The following is an 18,713-nucleotide window of genomic DNA, read 5'->3' on the forward strand; positions in this document are numbered from 1 at the left end:
GGGGGTTCAGCTTTAGAAGTTTGTTTGGTAGACTTGGGCGCCAGTTCGCAGTACCCTGCCTGGGCTTCCCTTAGCGTGTCTCCAAGGATAAGGACCCTGGGAAACCCCTCGGGGCTACGTGGTACAATGGATGTGACCCCTGATTTCCCCCTCGCGTCTTGCGAGTTTGAAGGTTGCTCTGTTCCCCTTGTCTCAGGGTGACACCGGTTTTGCCTCCACCATGCTGCCTGTTGGGTCAGTGATTGTTTTGACCCGGAGTTGTAATTACCTAAGTGTAATTACCTAAGTGTAGTTACAGGATGAGAGCTACGCTCGTGGTGTCCCGTCTTCCCAGCACTCTTTGTCATATAACGCTTTGAAACTACTGACGGTCTTGGCCTCCACCACCTTCTCACTTAACTTGTTCCAACCGTCTACCACTCTATTTGCGAAGGTGAATTTTCTTATATTTCTTCGGCATCTGTGTTTAGCTAGTTTAAATCTATGACCTCTTGTTCTTGAAGTGCCAGGTCTCAGGAATCCTTCCCTGTCGATTTTATCAATTCCTGTTACTATTTTGTATGTAGTGATCATATCACCTCTTTTTCTTCTGTCTTCTAGTTTTGGCATGTTTAATGCTTCCAACCTCTCCTCGTAGCTCTTGCCCTTCAGTTCTGGGAGCCACTTCGTAGCATGTCTTTGCACCTTTTCCAGCTTGTTGATGTGCTTCTTAAGATATGGGCACCACACAACAACTGCATATTCTAGCTTTGGCCTAACAAAAGTCATGAACAATTTCTTTAGTATATTGCCATCCATGTATTTAAATGCAATTCTGAAGTTAGAAAGCATCGCATAGGCTCCTTGCACAATATTCTTTATGTGGTCCTCAGGTGATAGTTTTCTATCTAGAACCACCCCTAGATCTTTTTCTTTATCAGAATTCTTTAAAGATTTCTCACATAATATATAGGTTGTATGGGGTCTATGTTCTCCTATTCCACATTCCATAACATGACATTTATTAACATTAAATTCCATTTGCCAGGTGGTGCTCCATATACTTATTTTGTCCAGGTCTTCTTGAAGGGCATGACAATCATCTAAATTTCTTATCCTTCCTATTATCTTAGCATCATCAGCAAACATGTTCATATAATTCTGTATACCAACTGGTAGATCATTTATGTACACAATAAACATCACTGGTGCAAGAACTGAACCCTGTGGTACTCCACTTGTGACATTTCTCCATTCCGATACATTGCCTCTGATTACTGCCCTCATTTTTCTATCAGTCAGAAAATTTTTCATCCATGATAGAAGCTTACCTGTCACCCCTCCAATATTTTCCAGTTTCCAGAACAACCTCTTATGTGGAACTCTGTCGAAAGCCTTTTTTAGGTCCAGATAGATGCAGTCAACCCAGCCATCTCTTTCCTGTAATATCTCTGTGGCCCGATCATAGAAACTGAGTAAATTCGATACACAGGATCTTCCTGATCGAAAACCATACTGTCTGTCTGATATTATATCATTTCTCTCCAGGTGTTCTACCCATTTAGTTTTGATTAGCTTTTCCAATACTTTCACTATTACACTTGTCAATGATACAGGTCTATAATTGAGGGGTTGTTGTTGTGTTGGTATAGTTGTGCGACATGTGTTGTCTGTATGTACTCCAGTTCACTCAAGCCTCTGATACTGATATGCGAGTGCAGGCAGCGACGGGGTTGCATGCTAGATTTAGGTTGCTGCAACGCGCTCGGTTGGTTGCAGCCCCGGATGCCCCGAGACTGCCCCGTTTTGGTTATAGGGACTCAGACTTGGAGGTGGGAGTCGCCTTCGGCTCTGATTCCGTCCGCCCCTCGTAGTCCTTCCCTTTCTGTAGTTTTTCGCCCCCCCCCCCTCCTTCCTTTGTTTCCGGCTCCGAAGCGTCTGAGGGTTTCGGAGTCGGGGCAGGGTCTAGTTGGTGTGTTAGTGTTGAGATTCGGGCGGTCTCTGGTGTTAACTTCTGGAGATTGCAGCGGAGGCATTCAAGCCTGGATCCTTCTGTTGAATCTTCTGGGTTGGGCCAGTGGGCCCCCTTCGTTCCTGCTTTCTCGGCAGTTCCCACCTTTTCTTTGGAGGTGGGGGGTTTGGAGGCCGGCTCGGCTCCGGGTCCTCAGGGTGAGGTTCTTGGGGTTGGGGAGGGATTGGCTTGGGGGCCTTGGGACCTGTTGGACCCCTCCTGGGTTTTTCTGCCCTCCGAGCGAAGCTTGGATGTTACAAGGAAAGGGGGTTCTCTTTCGCTCCCTCTGCGTACGAATTAGATTTGGTGTCCACCCCTCCCCGGGTTCGGTTCAGTGATCCAGTGGGTTCTTCGGTTCCGTCTTTCCGTAGGTTTCCGCCTTCCCGAGTCTCATCTTCTGAGGTGCGGGAACCCTTGGCGACTTACTTCCTGCGCGACCCGGATTATGCCTTCATGATCGATCTGCTTTCCTTCATGTACGGCTCTTCTGGTTCGTACTGGGTTCATTATGATGTTCCGGAGTCGTCCTGGTTGGCAGACTGTCCTTTTTTTTTCATTGGAGGCTTGGCACAGGTTCCGTCGGTCCCGCGCCCTTGAGTGGCGAGAGACTCGTTCGGTGTTTCAGGTTTTCCTAGGGGGCGCCTTCGATCATCTCGATGCTTGTTTGTTTGCCCCTGCCCTTCCGCGGAATGCTGGTGTCATGCAGCTGCAGCTTCATGTGCAGGTTCCTTCTCTTTCGGCTGCCTTGGTGGCGGAGGATTTGCGTACTCGTAGCTTGCTTGCTTCAGCCCTGCATTTTTCCCTCCTTGAGCTGTCATCGGACTGGCTTGAGTTGGATGTGGGGGCGCTTGGGGCCGCTGCCAGGTCTGTTGTGCTGCCCTTCACGGTGCGAGCATCGTCTGCTTTGTTGAAGCTCTTGGCGCCACCCTGACGTGATGCAGTTTCATGGTTCTATGCTTCTCGCCTCCCGTGTTGGCAGGTGGTGCTGGCTTCCTCCTTAGAATCCGCTTGGGCCCTGGCTGTGGTGCAATACCTGCAGGCGGCCTCAGTTAGTTGTTTTTGCTCCGGGGGGCTCGTGGGGGCCTTCCCGGAAAGGTTGTGCCAGGGCTCGGGGGTTCTTACCGTCGTGCTAGGCCATTGGTGCCAGATTTGGGGCAAGCGCAGCCTACCGTTCCAACTGTTTCTGGTCGGTGCAGGGATCGCACTGTTCGCTGCTTAGGTTCTTGCAATACACGTTGGCCTTTTCGTGGTTCGTCCCATTGACGGGGCAATGGGGGACGGCTCGCCCTGTTTGCTCGTGCCTGGTCCCACAATTCGTGGACTTTTTGGGTCGTTCCGTGCAGTCTGTGGTGGTGTTGGAAGGCTCCTCCTCCCTTGGGGTTCGGAGCTGGCGGGGCAGGCCACTTCTCCTGCGCTGGCGGGGCAGGCCACTTCTGCGCTGTCGGGTCATCTCGGAGTGGGTTCGCCTGGGGTGTGGTCAGAACGACGACGCCCTCAGGTGGGTTTCCCACCTGTTTCCGGTCCCGAGACTAGACTGTGCGGACCTGAGGTTCATTTTGGACCTGTCCTGTCTGAACCCCTGGGTTCATTGCCCCTCCTTCTGGATGACTACTCTATCCCAGGTCTGTCTTCTGTTGGAGCCGGGCGCTTGGATGGTGTCCCTGGACCTCAAGAACGCATGTTTGCACGTTACAGTTCATCCGAGGTTCAGGGATTGGCTCGGTTTTGTTGTAGGGCATCAAGGTTACTGCTTTCGTTGTCCTCCCTTCGGGTTGAATCTGGCCTACATCGACGACTGGCTGGTTTGGACTCCCAGCCAGTCCATGTGTCTGTTTGCCAGGGATTTGGTTCTTGCCCAGCTCGCCAAGTTCGGGTTCTTGGTGAACTGGAGGAAGTCCCATCTGTTTCCCTCTCGGGTTCGGCCTTGGCTGGGTCTGGTTTGGGACGCTCGCACCACTTCTTTGTCTCTGCCTCCGGCGGCTCTGCTTTGCCTGCGGTCCAGCATTCGTCTTCTTCTGAGGGGTTCCCGGGTCACGCGGCAGTTGCTTGAGAGTTTGTGCGGGAGCCTGAACATTGCCATGATGGTCTACCCGCTGGGTCGGGTGTGGCTTCGTCAGGCTATTCTGGTTCCTTTGGGGACGTCCCTTCTGCCTCTCTCGCGACCGTTGGGTTCGGCCTGCAGGGGATTTGGGTCATTTGCTGTGTCGCCAGCTTCCTCTTCAGGGTTTTCGGGGTTCAGTGCCTTAGCACCTAGGCACTGAACCCTTGCTCGATGTGTTCACGGACGTGTCGTCTCTTGGCTGGGGCTTTGTGATCAGTGCTCACCAGGCCGGCCAGGGGCAGTGGGATCTGTCCTTCCGTTGGGCTCACAGCACGGTTAGGGAGTTTGCGGCAGTGTGGATGTCACTCCGGAAGGTTTGAGTCGCTCGCGGATCAGCAATCCGACTTCATTCGGACTGCTCGCAGGTGGTTCATTTGCCTGAACCAAGGGGGTTCGATGTGGTCCTTGGCTCTTTGGGGTTGGTCGCTTCGGGTGACTTGTTTGCCAAGTTCTCAGGGTTTGGCTCTCGTGGTGGTTCACATCCGGGGGATGTTCAACGTCCTGGCAGACGGCCTGTCTTGTTTCCTTCCCCTTTCCACAGAATGGACAGTCGACGCAGACTCTCTTTAGTTGGTTGTGCCAGACGTTCGGGACTCCGGACTTGGATCTCTTCGCGTCGGCGTGGTAGAGGCCTCTCCCGATATATGTGGCGCCCTTTCCCGACTGCAGGGCCGTCGGGGTCAACACCTTCGAGGTGGGGTTACCTGTACCTCTTTTTCCCCGGTTCAGCTGTTGCCCCAGGTCCTGGCTCACTGGGAGACTTGTCAGGGCAGAGTTGTCCTTCTGGCTCCTTTGTGGCCAGCCCAGCCTTGGTTTCAGGCGCTGGTTGCTCGCAGTCCGAATATGAGGGTCTTCCCGCGGCTCCGCCTTTTTCAGTGGATCAGTCCAGCCCGGTAAGAGGCTGGTTCCGTCTTCTCCTCGAGTCTTCACATCTGGAGTTCTTTACTTGGGTTCATCATCACTTGTATGGTGCGCAGGTGGCTTCATTGTTGGTCTCCCACCTGTGTGCTTCGTCTCGGCGACAGTATGAAGTTTCCTAGCGATCCTTCCGGTTCTTCCTATCACTGCGTAGGTATTCTTCGGTCTCTGACAGGGTGGTTCTGTCCTTTCTTTCGTGGTTGTTCCAGGACCGTCATCTTACGCCGCATGCTGTCGCCTCATATCGTGCGGCGCTGGCGGAGCCGCTTCAGCTGCTTTCAGTGTTAATGTTACTTCTGCCCAGTTCCTCAAGCTGTCTCAGGCGTTGTTCCACCTCCGACCTGCTCCTACGCCTCCTGAGCCTTCCTGGTCTTTGGACCTGGTGCTCTCGTTTCTCTCTACTCCTTGGTTTGTTGTGACCCCTTCTGTTCAGGATTGTTTCTCTTAACACTTTAGTCCGGGCATGACGCAGCATTGCGTCATCCGTTTACTCTCGGTAATCTCGGGGATGACGCAATGCTGCGTCGTCCACTAAAATAATTGCCAAAAATCAGATTTTTATCCGATTTTTGGGGAACTGTTTGGTAACTGTCAACAAGCCGAATGCAATCTGTGACTACAATACAAACATGAAAGGTGTTGATCACTTTGACCAAATGATCAAATATTATCACTTCATAAGGAAAACTCACAAATGGACGAAGAAAATGACCTTCTATTTTGTGCAAATGGCTATCTACAATGCTTATGTGATGTACAACTACTGCACAAAAAATACTAAACTCTAATACTAAATATACTAAAATACTAAACATTTGTGGGCAGGAATTGGGAGTGTAGTTGGAAGGCGTCTGGGTGCTCACTCGCGGTTAACGCGTGGCCCGTCTTCAACTCATCGGCGGGTGGAGCGTAACCAGGTTTTTTATTTTATATGCTAATATTCCTTTAGAGAATTCTATTGCGAACCCATTGATACCAAAATGAAAGACTTGGGACGAAAATTGAGGTGACCAGAGTGAAAGAGTGAACACATTTTATCGCTTTTTTTGCGCGCTCCTGGGTAACTCGTTTGCACTTTGTCTGTTTGCTGCGGGTAATTAGCTGGGCTTTTGGAGTTTAAATGCATTTAGTGCTGTAGAGAATTCTATTGCGAACACAATGATACCAAATTTAATCTCGTAGGACGAGAATTGAGGTGAATTGAAGAGTTGAAGAGAGTTGAAGAGAGTATACACTTTTCAGAATTAACGCGTGCTCCCGTGAAACGCTGGGACCCAAATCGCACAGTTGAGGGGTGGCGCACGGGGTACCCCAAAGTGTTAAGCTCTTTTTCCTGTTGGCATTGGCCTCTGACCGACAGACCGCCACTATGAAAACAGCCACAGCTCAATCGACCAGAATTATTTTTTACCAAGAGAAAGAGGACAATGGCTAAAAATGTCCAGACACTACCACCATCTCGGTCAAATGCTAGAAAGAACGCAAACACAGTGGCCTCCCTACCAGAGCCTCAGATATTAACACAAACTAAAGCATCCAGCACTTCCATAAACACGATAACATCATTTATATTTGTCAACATCCAGGGTATAAAAACATGCAAATCCAACAAAGTTCATTTTATAGATGGTCTCCTTCATGAGACAAGTGCAGTGTTTGCAGCCCTAATGGAAACTCTCACAAAGGACTGATGATGGTGAAATATGGATCTCAGAGTACAATCTTTTCAGATGTGACAGGAAACACCGGCTACAGGGTGGGGTCAGCCTCTACATCAAAGACACACTCGTCTGTACTGAGCTGCTGAACACCACAAATGATATGGTGGAAGTGCTGATAATCAAAATAGATATCCTAAATGTAGTTATTGTCCTTGTATATAAGTCACCAGAAGCAAACTCTCAGCAGTTTAAAGACCAACTAAAGAAAATAGAACACTGCTTAGAAAACCTCACAAATCCAGCCCAGAACATCATCCTGCTTGGGGACTTCAACCTATGGCACCTGAAATGGAAGTATTTGGTTAATACAGTAATATCAGAAAGAATACCAGGAAGTAGCCTAAATGAAGAGGCACATGCAAATGACCTGCTACAGATGTGCGACAGGTTTGCCTTAAACCAGCAAATAGTAGAGCCAACTAGGAAGGAGAACACGCTGGACCTCATTTTCACCAATAATGATGATTTTATCAGGAACATTAATGATTACAAATACCTGTTACTCAGATCACAACATAATTGAAGTTCTGACAATCATGTTGAATAGACCTTCAAAACCAGTCCCAGTTCCCAGTGGAGGAGATTTCAGCAAATTCAACTTCAATAATAAACAGATAAACTGGGAGCAAATAAACCAAGACTTCACAGAAATAAACTGGGAAGAACGGCTAGAAAATGTAAACATGAACCAGTGCCTGGAAAAAATAAGATCAGTAGCACTAGAAATATGTGCAAACCGCATACCTCTAAGAAAAAAAGAGGAAGAGATGCAGATTGGAACGGGAACTTCGTTCCCTCTATAGGCGAAGAAAACGAATCGTGGAAGCAACTTGTAGTCGCACCCTCTCTCAAGAACGGCGAAGGAGGTTAGGTAGAGAAATAGAAACAATTGAACTCAAGCTACAAGAATCATACAAAACCCAGGAGAGGCAAAGAGAGCAAAAGGCCATCAGTGAAATAGAGAGAAATCCAAAATATTTTTTCACCTATGCAAAATAAAGATAAAAAACCACATCTAGTATCGGGCCCCTGCCGGAAGGGAGATGGAACTTTAACCGATGACAACAAAGAAATGAGCGAGTTACTGAGGAAGCAGTACAACTGTTTTCAGAGAGCCACTAAATACGCTAAAGATTGATAACCCAAATGAATTTTTCATGGATATGATACCAACATCAAATCATATATCAGACTGTCACACTATCCTCACTGGATGTTGAAGCAGCAATAAACAGTATGCCTATGCACTCTGCATCAGGCCCTGATTCTTGGAACTCCATATTCATCAAGAACTGTAAAAAACCACTATCGCAGGCCCTTCACATTCTTTGGAGACAAAGCCTAGATATTGGCATTATCCCTGACATGATAAAAACAGCAGAGATAGCACCACTCCATAAAGGAGGAAATAAGGCAGAGGCAAAAAATTACAGACTGATAGCACTAACATCGCCCATCATAAAAATCTTTGAGATGAGTGCTAAGAAGTAAGATCACAAAATACATGGAATCACAATATCTCCATAACCCCGAACAGCATGGTTTCAGAACAGGGCATTCTTGCCTGTCACAGTTGCTGGACTACTATGAAATGGTATTAGATGCCATGGAAGACAAACAAAATGCTGATGTAATTTACACAGATTTTGCAAAAGCCTTCGACAAATGTGACCATGGTGTTATTGCACATAAAATGCGTTCAAAAGGAATTACCGGAAAAATAGGCAGATGGATCTACAATTTCCTGACTAACAGAACTCAATGTGTAATAGTCAACAAAACTCATCCTCATATCGGACATAGACAAGGACACAATTTATAGCACTGTATCATCCTTTGCAGATGACACTAGGATTTTCATGAGAGTAGACAACATACAGGACATGGCAAACTTCCAATCAGATGTAAATCAGGTCTTTTTATGGGTTTCAGAAAATAATATGGTGTTTAACAAAAGTAAGTTCCAGCTCATGCGCTACGGAAAAAATGAAAATATAAAAGCAGAAACTACGTACAAAACTCAGGTCAAATCATAACATAGAACGAAAAGGCAATGTAAAGGATTTGGGTGTACTCATGTCGGAAGACCTTACATTTAAAGAACACAATAAAGTAGCCGTCACAATTGCAAGAAAAATGACAGGTTGGATAACAAGAACTTGTCAAACTAGAGATGCTATACCAATGATGATAATCTTCAAGATGCTAATGCTCTCTAGAGTGGAGTACTGCTGCACAATGACAGCCCCTTTCAAAGCTGGAGAAATTGCTGACCTGGAGAGCGTGCAGAGATCCTTTACTGCTCGAATCTACTCGGTAAAACATCTAAACTACTGGGACCGACTAAAGAGCCTAAATCTTTATTCACTTGAGCTCAGGCGGAAGAGGTACATAATAATTTATACGTGGAAAGTAATAGAGGGGCTGGTCCCAAATCTGCACACGAAATAACATCACATGAGACCAGAAAGCATTGCAGAATGTGCAGAATACCCCCTGTTGAAAAGCAGAGGTGCAACAGGTTCTCTGCGAGAGAGAACTCTATCAACATCAGAGGCCGAGACTGTCCAACACTGCTTCCACTACACATAAGGGGCATAACTGGCCGACCCCTCACAGTGTTCAAGAGAGAACTGGATAAACACCTCGAAAGGATACCTGATCAACCAGGCTGTGATTAGTACAGTCAGGCTGAGAGCAGCCGCGTCCAATAGTCTGGTTGACCAGTCCAGCAACCAGGAGGCCTGGTTGACGACCGGGCTGTGGGGACGCTAAGCTCCTGAAGCACCTCAAGGTGGGGTTCGGGTCGGGGAGCTTCATGCTCTCCTCTGGCACAGGGGTTTCTGCTCCTTCGGTCCTTGTGTTCGTTTTGTTCGATTACAGCCGTCTCCTCCTTTTCTGGCGAAGACTGAAAGTGCTGCATTTCGGAGGAAGCCTTGGGTTGTTGATGGTTGGTTGGTCAGGCCGGGGGTGCATCATGTGTTGTGTCCGGTTGAGGCTCTCCGTCGTTATTTGTGCACCACGGCTTCGGTGGCCGGGGATGCGCTTTGGGTTGACCCAGTTTCCCTTCTTCCCTGTTCCCGGGCTCGGGTCTCTCAGGTTGTCCGCAGAGTTATTAAATCGAGCCAGCCTGCGGTTTATTCCCGTGCCCACGACGTTCATAGGTTTGCTGCTTTGGTTGCCGTCTTTGGCAATATGTCTTGGGTTAACATTCGGGTGCGGGGTTTTTGGAGGTTGAACAGGGTCCTGGCTGCTCGCTACCTGGTGAATATTCCGGGGCCAGGTAGTTGCGTTGCCTTGGGTCGGCGGTTGCAGCCAGTTGTCTCGACTTTGTGTTGAAGAGTGAGGACAAACCGCCTCCCGGGTAAGTCCCTGTTTTCCATATCTTTTGGGTAGTTAGCTCCGGGGAGCTGACGGGGCTTCCCCCAGAAAACCAGCGTTGAATGTAATGAAACACCATTTTCTGGGTGAGTCCCGGAGGGTCCTCAGCATCCCTCCCTCCCTCCCTCTGGTTGGCGGTGTTTTTCGCATTTTTTGACATCCAACCTAAGAACTGTAGGTTGGGTCGCCGGCAGATGGGTCTGGTGCTCCTCTGCGCCGCTGCACAGACAGCGACGCGGTGACATGATGTACATCATGCTAGATTGCTAATTTTCGTTTGGGGAGTTCTGTCCACCTGTTCGGCTTTGTGGCAATACTTTTACCAGAATAGGGGTTTTTGGGGTGCCTACCTTTCTGGGTGCCTGTCCCAGTCGATGGCAGACATTTAATGCTCCCAACCACAGGGGGGTCTCTATAGGTAAATTGCTCCTCATGCCTCTCTAGATGGGGCCAGGTTCTGGCTCATGGTCCCCGGTAGGTAAGAACTCCATGCATTGACTGATACCAGAAAGATAAACATATCCATTCAGCCTGGATAGCTCCGGGGAGCCTCCGGGATTCACCCAGAAAATGGCGTTTCATTATATTTACACTTTTTTTTATTAATTTTCTTGTAAGAAGGAAATATATATTTATATTTATTCTGGGTGTAAACACTTGGTAAGAAGTTGTGCAATTTTGTTTGTTTACTGCTTTCTGTCGGTTGATTTTTCCTTTCCTTTCTTACACGTTACAGCAAGCCATGGAGCAGATGGCTCTCAAGTCAGCGTAGTGCGGATGGGAAGTGGCGGATTAGAGAATCTCTGTGAAGCGAGCATTGCCTCAATTGCTACTTCTGATGGTACTCAGCATGTTAATTTGACTGTTGAGGGCTACCCAGCAATTCCAGTCGAAGGTTAGACAATTATTTCTTAGACTTTAATTTGTGTGGAAATTAAGACTTGGATAGATAATTTTTGTATAGTACAGTATTGTATTAACATTACATAAAAATGTGTATTCTCGGATGATAGTGTTACTGTATAAATGTTTTTATATACTGTATGTATTTATATATGTACAGATGTGTTAAGCTTCCAGAAAACCACGACTTTAACTAAAATGACGTTAAGTAAAACCAAAAATGTCATTTTGTTCTTATGGTAAAGGTTCTTATGGTACTGCACTAGGAAAGATGATTGATCATTTTCCACTCACCCTTGTCATAACTCGCTAGTACAGTGGAACCTCGATTAACGAGTGGCTCTATTAACGAGTTTTTCCAGTAACGAGCAAGCCACTCGCAGCAAATTTGTCTCTATTGACGAGCTCGCCTCTATTAACGAGCAAAACCACATGGTGCTTCCTAGCATCTCGCTGGTTCTCGCAAATTCTCGGACGCCTCCGACACCAGTGTTGTTGTTGTATCGCACACGACAAGCATCCCTCTGGATTTATTTGAGCTTTTCTTTGGGTTTTTAGTGGTTTTGCGACTACAATTTGTAACACACGATGTCTCCAAAGAAGCTGCTTGCTAAAGATAGTGTTGTCAAGAGGAAGAAAGAGACAATTACTATGGATTTAAAGAAGGAAATTAGAGCAAAGCATGAGTGTGGTGTCTGTGTGATTGATCTCACAAGGGAGTATGGCAGGTCCTCATCAACAATTTACACCATTAGTAAGGGAATGAGGAGGTAAGGGAGGATGCTGCCTCTTCCACTGAGATCAGGGAAGTGTTTGGAATGTTTGAAAAGGTGAACGCATTCTTGGAAAAGCTGCCCTGATAAAGCAGTGACAACCCGGTGTGTGAAAATGTTTAATTAATTTATCACTTTGTGATAACACTTTATGAAAGTGTTATCACTTTCGCAGGTATATGTCGCTTGAACGTGACACACTTTTTCTCTTGAATGCACCCAAACACCGCGCTCAAGCGTCATTTGAGCAAATATTTCTATAAAATCCAATTCTTATCCGATCGACTTGGGGATTGTATACATGTTTGCCATGAAATTTCCGTTTTCTTTAATAACCACATTGCCTATTTGAGAAAACGGCATTGTATTGTATCTTCATGGTAAGACTATTATATTGTTGACACAACGAGAGTAATCGACGTAGTTTTTTATTTGGTGCTGGTCTAACGCATCCTTGTGTGACATTTGAAATGAAATTTGGGTGAAATTCCCAAGAAGAGAGAGTCCGCCTGACTCAGAGGTGGATTCTCCTTCCACATCCATAACCCCTCTCCTCCTTCCCACCTCCCCATCGTCTCCCTCAAGCCAGCAACTACTCTTCATAAGGTAAAGTAAATATTAAAACACTACAACAAAACATTTATATTTACATGTGCAGTATTATATTTACATAAAAAAAAAGTCATACAAGTATGGATGTTTTTGGGAGTGGAACGGATTAAATTTATTTCCTTTATTTTAAATGGGGAAATTTGTTTCTTAAGACGAGTTTTCCAGGTAACGAGCTCGGTGCAAGAACGGATTAAACTCGTTAACACTTTCGCCCGGACATGACGCAGCATTGCGTCATCCGTTTACTGGCGGTAATTCCGGGGATGACGCAGCATTGCGTCATCCACTTTAAATAATCGCCAAAAATCGGGTTTTTATCAGATTTTTTGGGGGCTGGTTTTAAAATGCGTGCCGATGTCTTCCCATTTCTTTGTTGAGGCTCGTGGCCCTCAGGCAGCTTGGCACATGCCGTGGGCCCATTGTTTTCGCTCCACTGTTGTGACCAATGTCGCCTCCCCTCGCATCTCAAACGTGTGAACATTTCGGCTATTTTCCGTGGCTATATTTCTTACTGCGGCTTTAGAAACTATCTACGCTTACTCCACGATGGATAGTGATCATGAACAAGGCCCTTCCAGGAAGAAAATTGCGAAAGAAAGGCTTGAAAAGGGCTTTTCTTTCTTCTTTTCTGAAGGGCCGTCTTCAACTCGTCGGCGGTTGGAGCGTGACCAGGTTTATTTTATATGCTAATGTTCCTCTAGAGAATTCTATTGCAAACCCATTGAGACCAAAATGAAAGACTTAGGATAAAAATTGAGGTGACCAGAGTGAAAATAGTGAAAACATTTTATCGCGTTTGCGCGCTCCTGGGTAACTCGTTCGCACTTTCTCTGTTTGCTGCAGGTAATTAGCCGGGCTTTTGGAGTTTATATGCATTTAGTGCTGTAGAGAATTCTATTGCGAACACAATGATACCAAATTTAATCTCGTAGGACGAGAATTAAGGTGACAAAGTTGAAGAGAGTATACACTTTTCAGAATTTACGCGCACTCCCGTGACACCCTGGGTCCCATATCGCACAGTTGAGGGGTGGCGAGCGGGGTGCACCAAAGTGTTAATAGAGGTTCCACTGTACTTTACCTTGATTTCTAACTATATCATCTAGCCTTTCATTAGGATTACTATCTGTTATATTTATAGGCCGTTTACCTATCATGCCTTCTTGTCCAAGGAAATATTTTTGTTAATAACACTGAGCTTGAAACTCACACATGTAGTTTGCTTGTCTTTAATCACCTGGTAAGATGCATATGTTTCTGCGGCAACTAAATTTACTTTATTACAGTTTACTGTACTTTGTTAGCATAGCCATACAGTATGGTTGTATCATATTATACAGTACAGTATGGTTGTATCTTATTATACAGTACAATATTATATAACTTTTATGTATAGTACTGAATTTTTTTGCTATTAGTAGAGTATATTCAGTAAACAAAACAGTTCCTATTCAGTACAGCATACATACAGTTTTCATTGACAATCTTTAAGTTAGCCCTCAAATACTGTGCAGTACTTAATTTTCTTTATCATAAGCTTCCATGTCATTTTCTCTATCCTTTATTGAGAAACGTATCCACTGTACTGCACTACCCATGATATCAGCAGGGTGCGCCACCCTACATATGTTTATTTGAAAACGTAAGATTCAAAATTCCCACAGGTACATGGTAAAACGGGAACATGGATCATGTTCCTCATTACTCCATTAAACAGTTGCCATTAAAAAAAAAAATTGTCTACATCCCCCAGGGATGTGAAGAGCTCAGTCCCCCCAGGGTACTGTGCTTGCTGCAGTACTTTTTCTCATTCTCAGATCTGACGTAGACAAGACACACATTATAGTGCCGCATCATCCTTTGCAGATGACACTAGGATTTTTATGAGAGTAGACAACATAGAGGACAAAGCAAACCTCCAATCATATGTAAATCAGGTTTTTCAATGGGCTACAGAAAATGATATGGTAATTTAATGAATTTAATTTCCAGTTCCTGTGCAACAGAAAAAGGAAAATATAAAAATGGAAACCACGTACAAAAGCAGTCATATCATACCATAGAATGAAAAACCAATGTAAAGGGATTTGGGTGTACTCATGTCAAAAGACCTTACCATTAAAGAACACAATAAAGTAGCTGTCACATCTGTAAGGAAAATGACAGGTTATACCAATGATGATACTTTTCAAGTGCTCTCTAGTTGAATACTATTGCACATTGACAACTCCTTTCAAAGCTGGAGAAATTACTGACCTGAAGAGCATGTAGAGATCCTATACTGCTAGAATCCACTCAGTAAAACGTCTAAACTATTGGAACCGACTAAAATGCCTAAATCTATATTCTATTGAGCGCAGGCAGGAGAGATACATAATAGTTTACATGCGGAAAATATTAGAGGAACTGGTCCCAAACATACACACAGAAATAGCACCACACGATAGTGAACTTAGATATTATAGTGAACTATCATGTAGAAATAATCAGCAAATTGAAAAAAAGTAATGAGCACATGAGTAGCAAAGTTTTAGGTCTTGAGGGGTTAGTGAAAGACTTATACAAGGACAAGAATCAATTGGAAACAAATTACAAAGCCATGGAAGAGGAAAATAAACTTTTAAAAATAGCTTTGGAAGAAGTTCAAGCAAATTTAAACAAATGACTACAATAGGTTAGGTAAGTAAATTCAACAGGAAAACAGCCTGTGTCAGCACAGATGGAGGAAGTTACACAGGAAATAGAACAGTGCAAGAAAGATATGCAACTCGCCTATGCACAAGTAGCCAAGGAGAAGGAAAGAATAGAAGCAGCAGTAAAGGAAGCCAAACACTGTAGCAACCAGGATAAAACAAACATTAGGCTGAAATGAGAAAGGAATTGACATCTAACCCGAAGTTGGTGCAAAACACAATTGATTGAAATAAGTCCCTCATAATTTTTGGTTGCAAAGAAAAGGAGATAACATCTAGGTCAGAAAGAGCTGTGGAAGAGGAGATAGTAGTAGATAAAATTGTTGGCTTCGTGGAAGGTATTACTACCATAGAGAATGTCTGCGACTACAGGAGGATTGGAAAGTATGTAAAAGGAAAAGATCGACCTTTGAGGATCACCCTAAACTGTGCCAAACAGATGGAAGAAGTACTAAGGCATTCTAGAAAATTACAAAGTGATGAGGAAGGGAAAGTATGATCGTTAAGACAAGATCTTTCAAAGAAAGACAGACAGACAGACAAGCTAAAACTTAACCTCGTTGAGGCAAAACGACTAAATGAGAGCAGGAATGAAGAAGAAATCAATTCTTTTTTCTACAAAGTGATAGGGGTAGGCAGACAAGTAAAATGGTACAAAAAGGCAAACCAACAAAATCACTAGGGAAATGGGTAGTGAAGAATAAGGAGAGGGGGAACATGTTCCTGAAAATAGTGTACAGTACACCAATGTAGATGGAGTGAGATTGAAGATACTGGAGTTAAGTGATGTAATACGGCTGCAGACACCAGACATTGTTACACTCGTGGAGACAAAACAAAAAAGATGATATTTTAAATGAGGTCATATTCCCAAGGGGCTACTCAGTCTGGAGATGGAAAAATTAGGAAAGGCGGTGGCATTGCTGTGCTGGTGAAAGAACACCTAAAGGTAAATGAAATTGGATTGCCAATCCACGAGAAGTTGACATAATAGCACTAGAGATCTGCAATCAGAATGATAACTAACGATCATAAATGCATATAGTCCACCGCCATGCAACACGTAGTCAAAGGAGGAGCGGGATAATAAACTGAGAGGGTCTTATAACAATAGTGAGAGAGATTATAGCGAGAGCTGATAAAGATAGATCATGACTGTTGGTAGTCGGCGACTTCCACTTGAAATCCATAGACTGGGAGGCATATGAAGCTAGAATAGAGGATTTCTGCGGGGAACCCCTTCGGCTCCCCGGAGCTTACTAGGCTGATATGCTAATGTCAGACTTTGGCATCTAGTCATGTGTATGGAGTTTTGTGGGCCTACCGGGGAACCACGAGCCAGAACCTGGCCCCCCTCAGAGAGGCATGGGGAGCAATGGCCTATAGAAACCCCCGTGTGGTTGGAAGCATTCTGTCTGCCATCGACTGGGTCAGGCACCCAGAAAGGGTAAGCATCCTAAAACAAACCTCTATTCTGGTGAAAGTATTGCTACCAAAAGCCGAACAAGTGGATAGAACCGCGCCACTGGAGCTACCCTCCCCCCTCCCAGGGAGGGGGAAGGGGTAGCTCCAGACCCCTCACGCTGGCTATCCACCCGTCAGTTCTGAGCCTGGATGTCAAAACACGCGAAAAAAAATGCCGACATTGGATGCCGGGGAGCCTCCGGGTTTCACCCAGAAAATGGCATTTCATTACAGTCAACACTGATTTTCTGGGGGGAGCTCCTTCGGCTCCCCAGAGCTAACTACCCACAGAGGAAGAACATAGAGACCTACCCGGGAGGCGGTCATCGCTCACTCCACAACTCGAAGTCGAGACAACCGGCTGCAACCGCCGACCCAAAACAACACAGGCCCGACTAGGCCTAGGGACGTGCACGAGGGAACGAGCAGCCAGGACCCTGTACGACTGCCAAAAGCCTCATGCCCGAATGTCAGCCCAGGACATGGTGCCAAAGACAGCAGCAAGCGCAGTGAGCACACGAACGTCATGGGCATGGGGATAGACCGCAGGCTGGCTAGCCGAAGAACACTGCGGACGACCTGGGAGACCTGCACCCGCGAACAGAGAAGAAAGGGAAACCGGATCAACCCCAAGCGCGTCCCTGGACACAGAGGCCGAGGCGCGCAAGTAACAGGGAAGAGCTGCTACCTAGCACAAAACATGATGCACCCCTGGGCAACCAATCAAGCATCAACAACCCAGGGGACCCTTCTGGAAAGCAGCAGTTCCAATCTTCGCCAGAATAGAATGAGACAGCTGCAGACAAACAAAACCATCACGAAGACCGAAAGATCAGAAACCCCTGCTCTGGAGGAGAGCATGAAGCTCCCATACCCAACCCCCAGAGGCCAATGCCAACAGAAAAGAAGCCTCGGAGAACAAACCTGAACCGAAGGGGCCACAACAAACCGAGGAGAAGAAAGAAAAGAGCACTCTGTCCAATGACCAGGATGGCTCAGGCGGTGCAAGAGCAGGCCGGAGGAGAAACAATGCACTAGACAGTTTGTGAAACGGCGCAGAATTAACATAAAAACCGAAAGCAAGCCGAAGCGGCTCTGCCATCGCCGCACGAAACGAGACGACAGTATGGGGCAAGATGACGACCCCAAACCTCCACAAGAAATGGACAAGGCCACGCCAACAACCTCAGCTACTGAAGAAGAGACAGAAGGAAAAGGAAGGACCGCCAAAAACCCCACACTGCCGCCAAGAAGAAGCACGCAGGTGGGACACCATCAACGAAGCTACCCGACCACCAACAGAAATCGAGAGACTCGAGGCAGAACCGAACCGGCCCCGCCATGGGCCAGTTGAGCCTAGGAAGAGGTGGAGCCGCGGAAGATCTCGGGTGCGACCATGGAGCCATCAAAGCCGTAAACCCACAGAACTAGGTTTAACGCAGAACTAGGAAACAGGATTGGTTCAACAGAAATTGCGAGAGGGCCAGAGACCAAAAGACAAAAAAATGGAATCGATGTGGGAAGAGGCCAAACCCCCCAAACATACCAGTGATATAAAGATGCAAGAAACAACTACACGGCAGTGAGGTTGTTCTGGAAACTGGAACATATTGGAGGGGTGCCAGGATAGCTTCTAACATGGATGAAAAATTTCCTAACTGATTGTAAAATGAGGGCCGTAATCAGAGGCAATGTATCGGATTGGAGGAATGTCACAAGTGGGGTACCACGGGGTTCAGTTCTTGCACCGGTAATGTTCATTGTCTACATAAACGATCTACCAGATGGCATACAGAATTATATGAACATGTTTGCTGATGATGCTAAGATAATAGGGAAGATAAGAAACCTAGATGATTGTCATGCCCTTCAAGAAGACCTGGACAAAGTAGTATATGGAGCACCACTTAGCAAATGGAATTTAATGTGAATAAATGCCATGTTATAAAATGTGGAATCGGAGAATATAGACCCCACACAGCCTATAAATTATGTGAGAAATCTTTAAAGAATTCTGACAAAGAAAGGGATCTAGGGGTGGTTCTAGATAGAAAACTGTCACCTGAGAACCACATTAAGAATATTGTGCAAGGAGCCTATGCAATGCTTTCTAACTTCAGAATTGCATTTAAATACATGGATGGCGATATACTAAAG

The 18,713-nt window shown here is 45.9% G+C and overlaps 1 protein-coding gene across 4 annotated transcripts in view; it reads left to right on the forward strand.

Annotated features, from left to right (window-relative positions):
* The window catches only part of pps (protein partner of snf), a 283,892-nt gene that overhangs the window by 34,350 nt on the left and 230,829 nt on the right, over positions 1-18,713 (forward strand). For all 4 annotated transcript variants that reach the window (XR_006773414.2, XM_069302993.1, XM_069302994.1 and 1 more), the window contains exon 3: positions 10,848-11,006. Coding sequence is in view for 3 of the 4 variants with exons in the window: in XM_069302993.1 (XP_069159094.1) it covers positions 10,848-11,006 (159 nt within the window). In the remaining variant the exon portion in view is untranslated. The remainder of the gene's footprint in view (positions 1-10,847; positions 11,007-18,713) is intronic.

Source organism: Procambarus clarkii, chromosome 49 (genome assembly GCF_040958095.1).
Source record: "Procambarus clarkii isolate CNS0578487 chromosome 49, FALCON_Pclarkii_2.0, whole genome shotgun sequence".
NCBI classification, from domain to species: domain Eukaryota; kingdom Metazoa; phylum Arthropoda; class Malacostraca; order Decapoda; family Cambaridae; genus Procambarus; species Procambarus clarkii.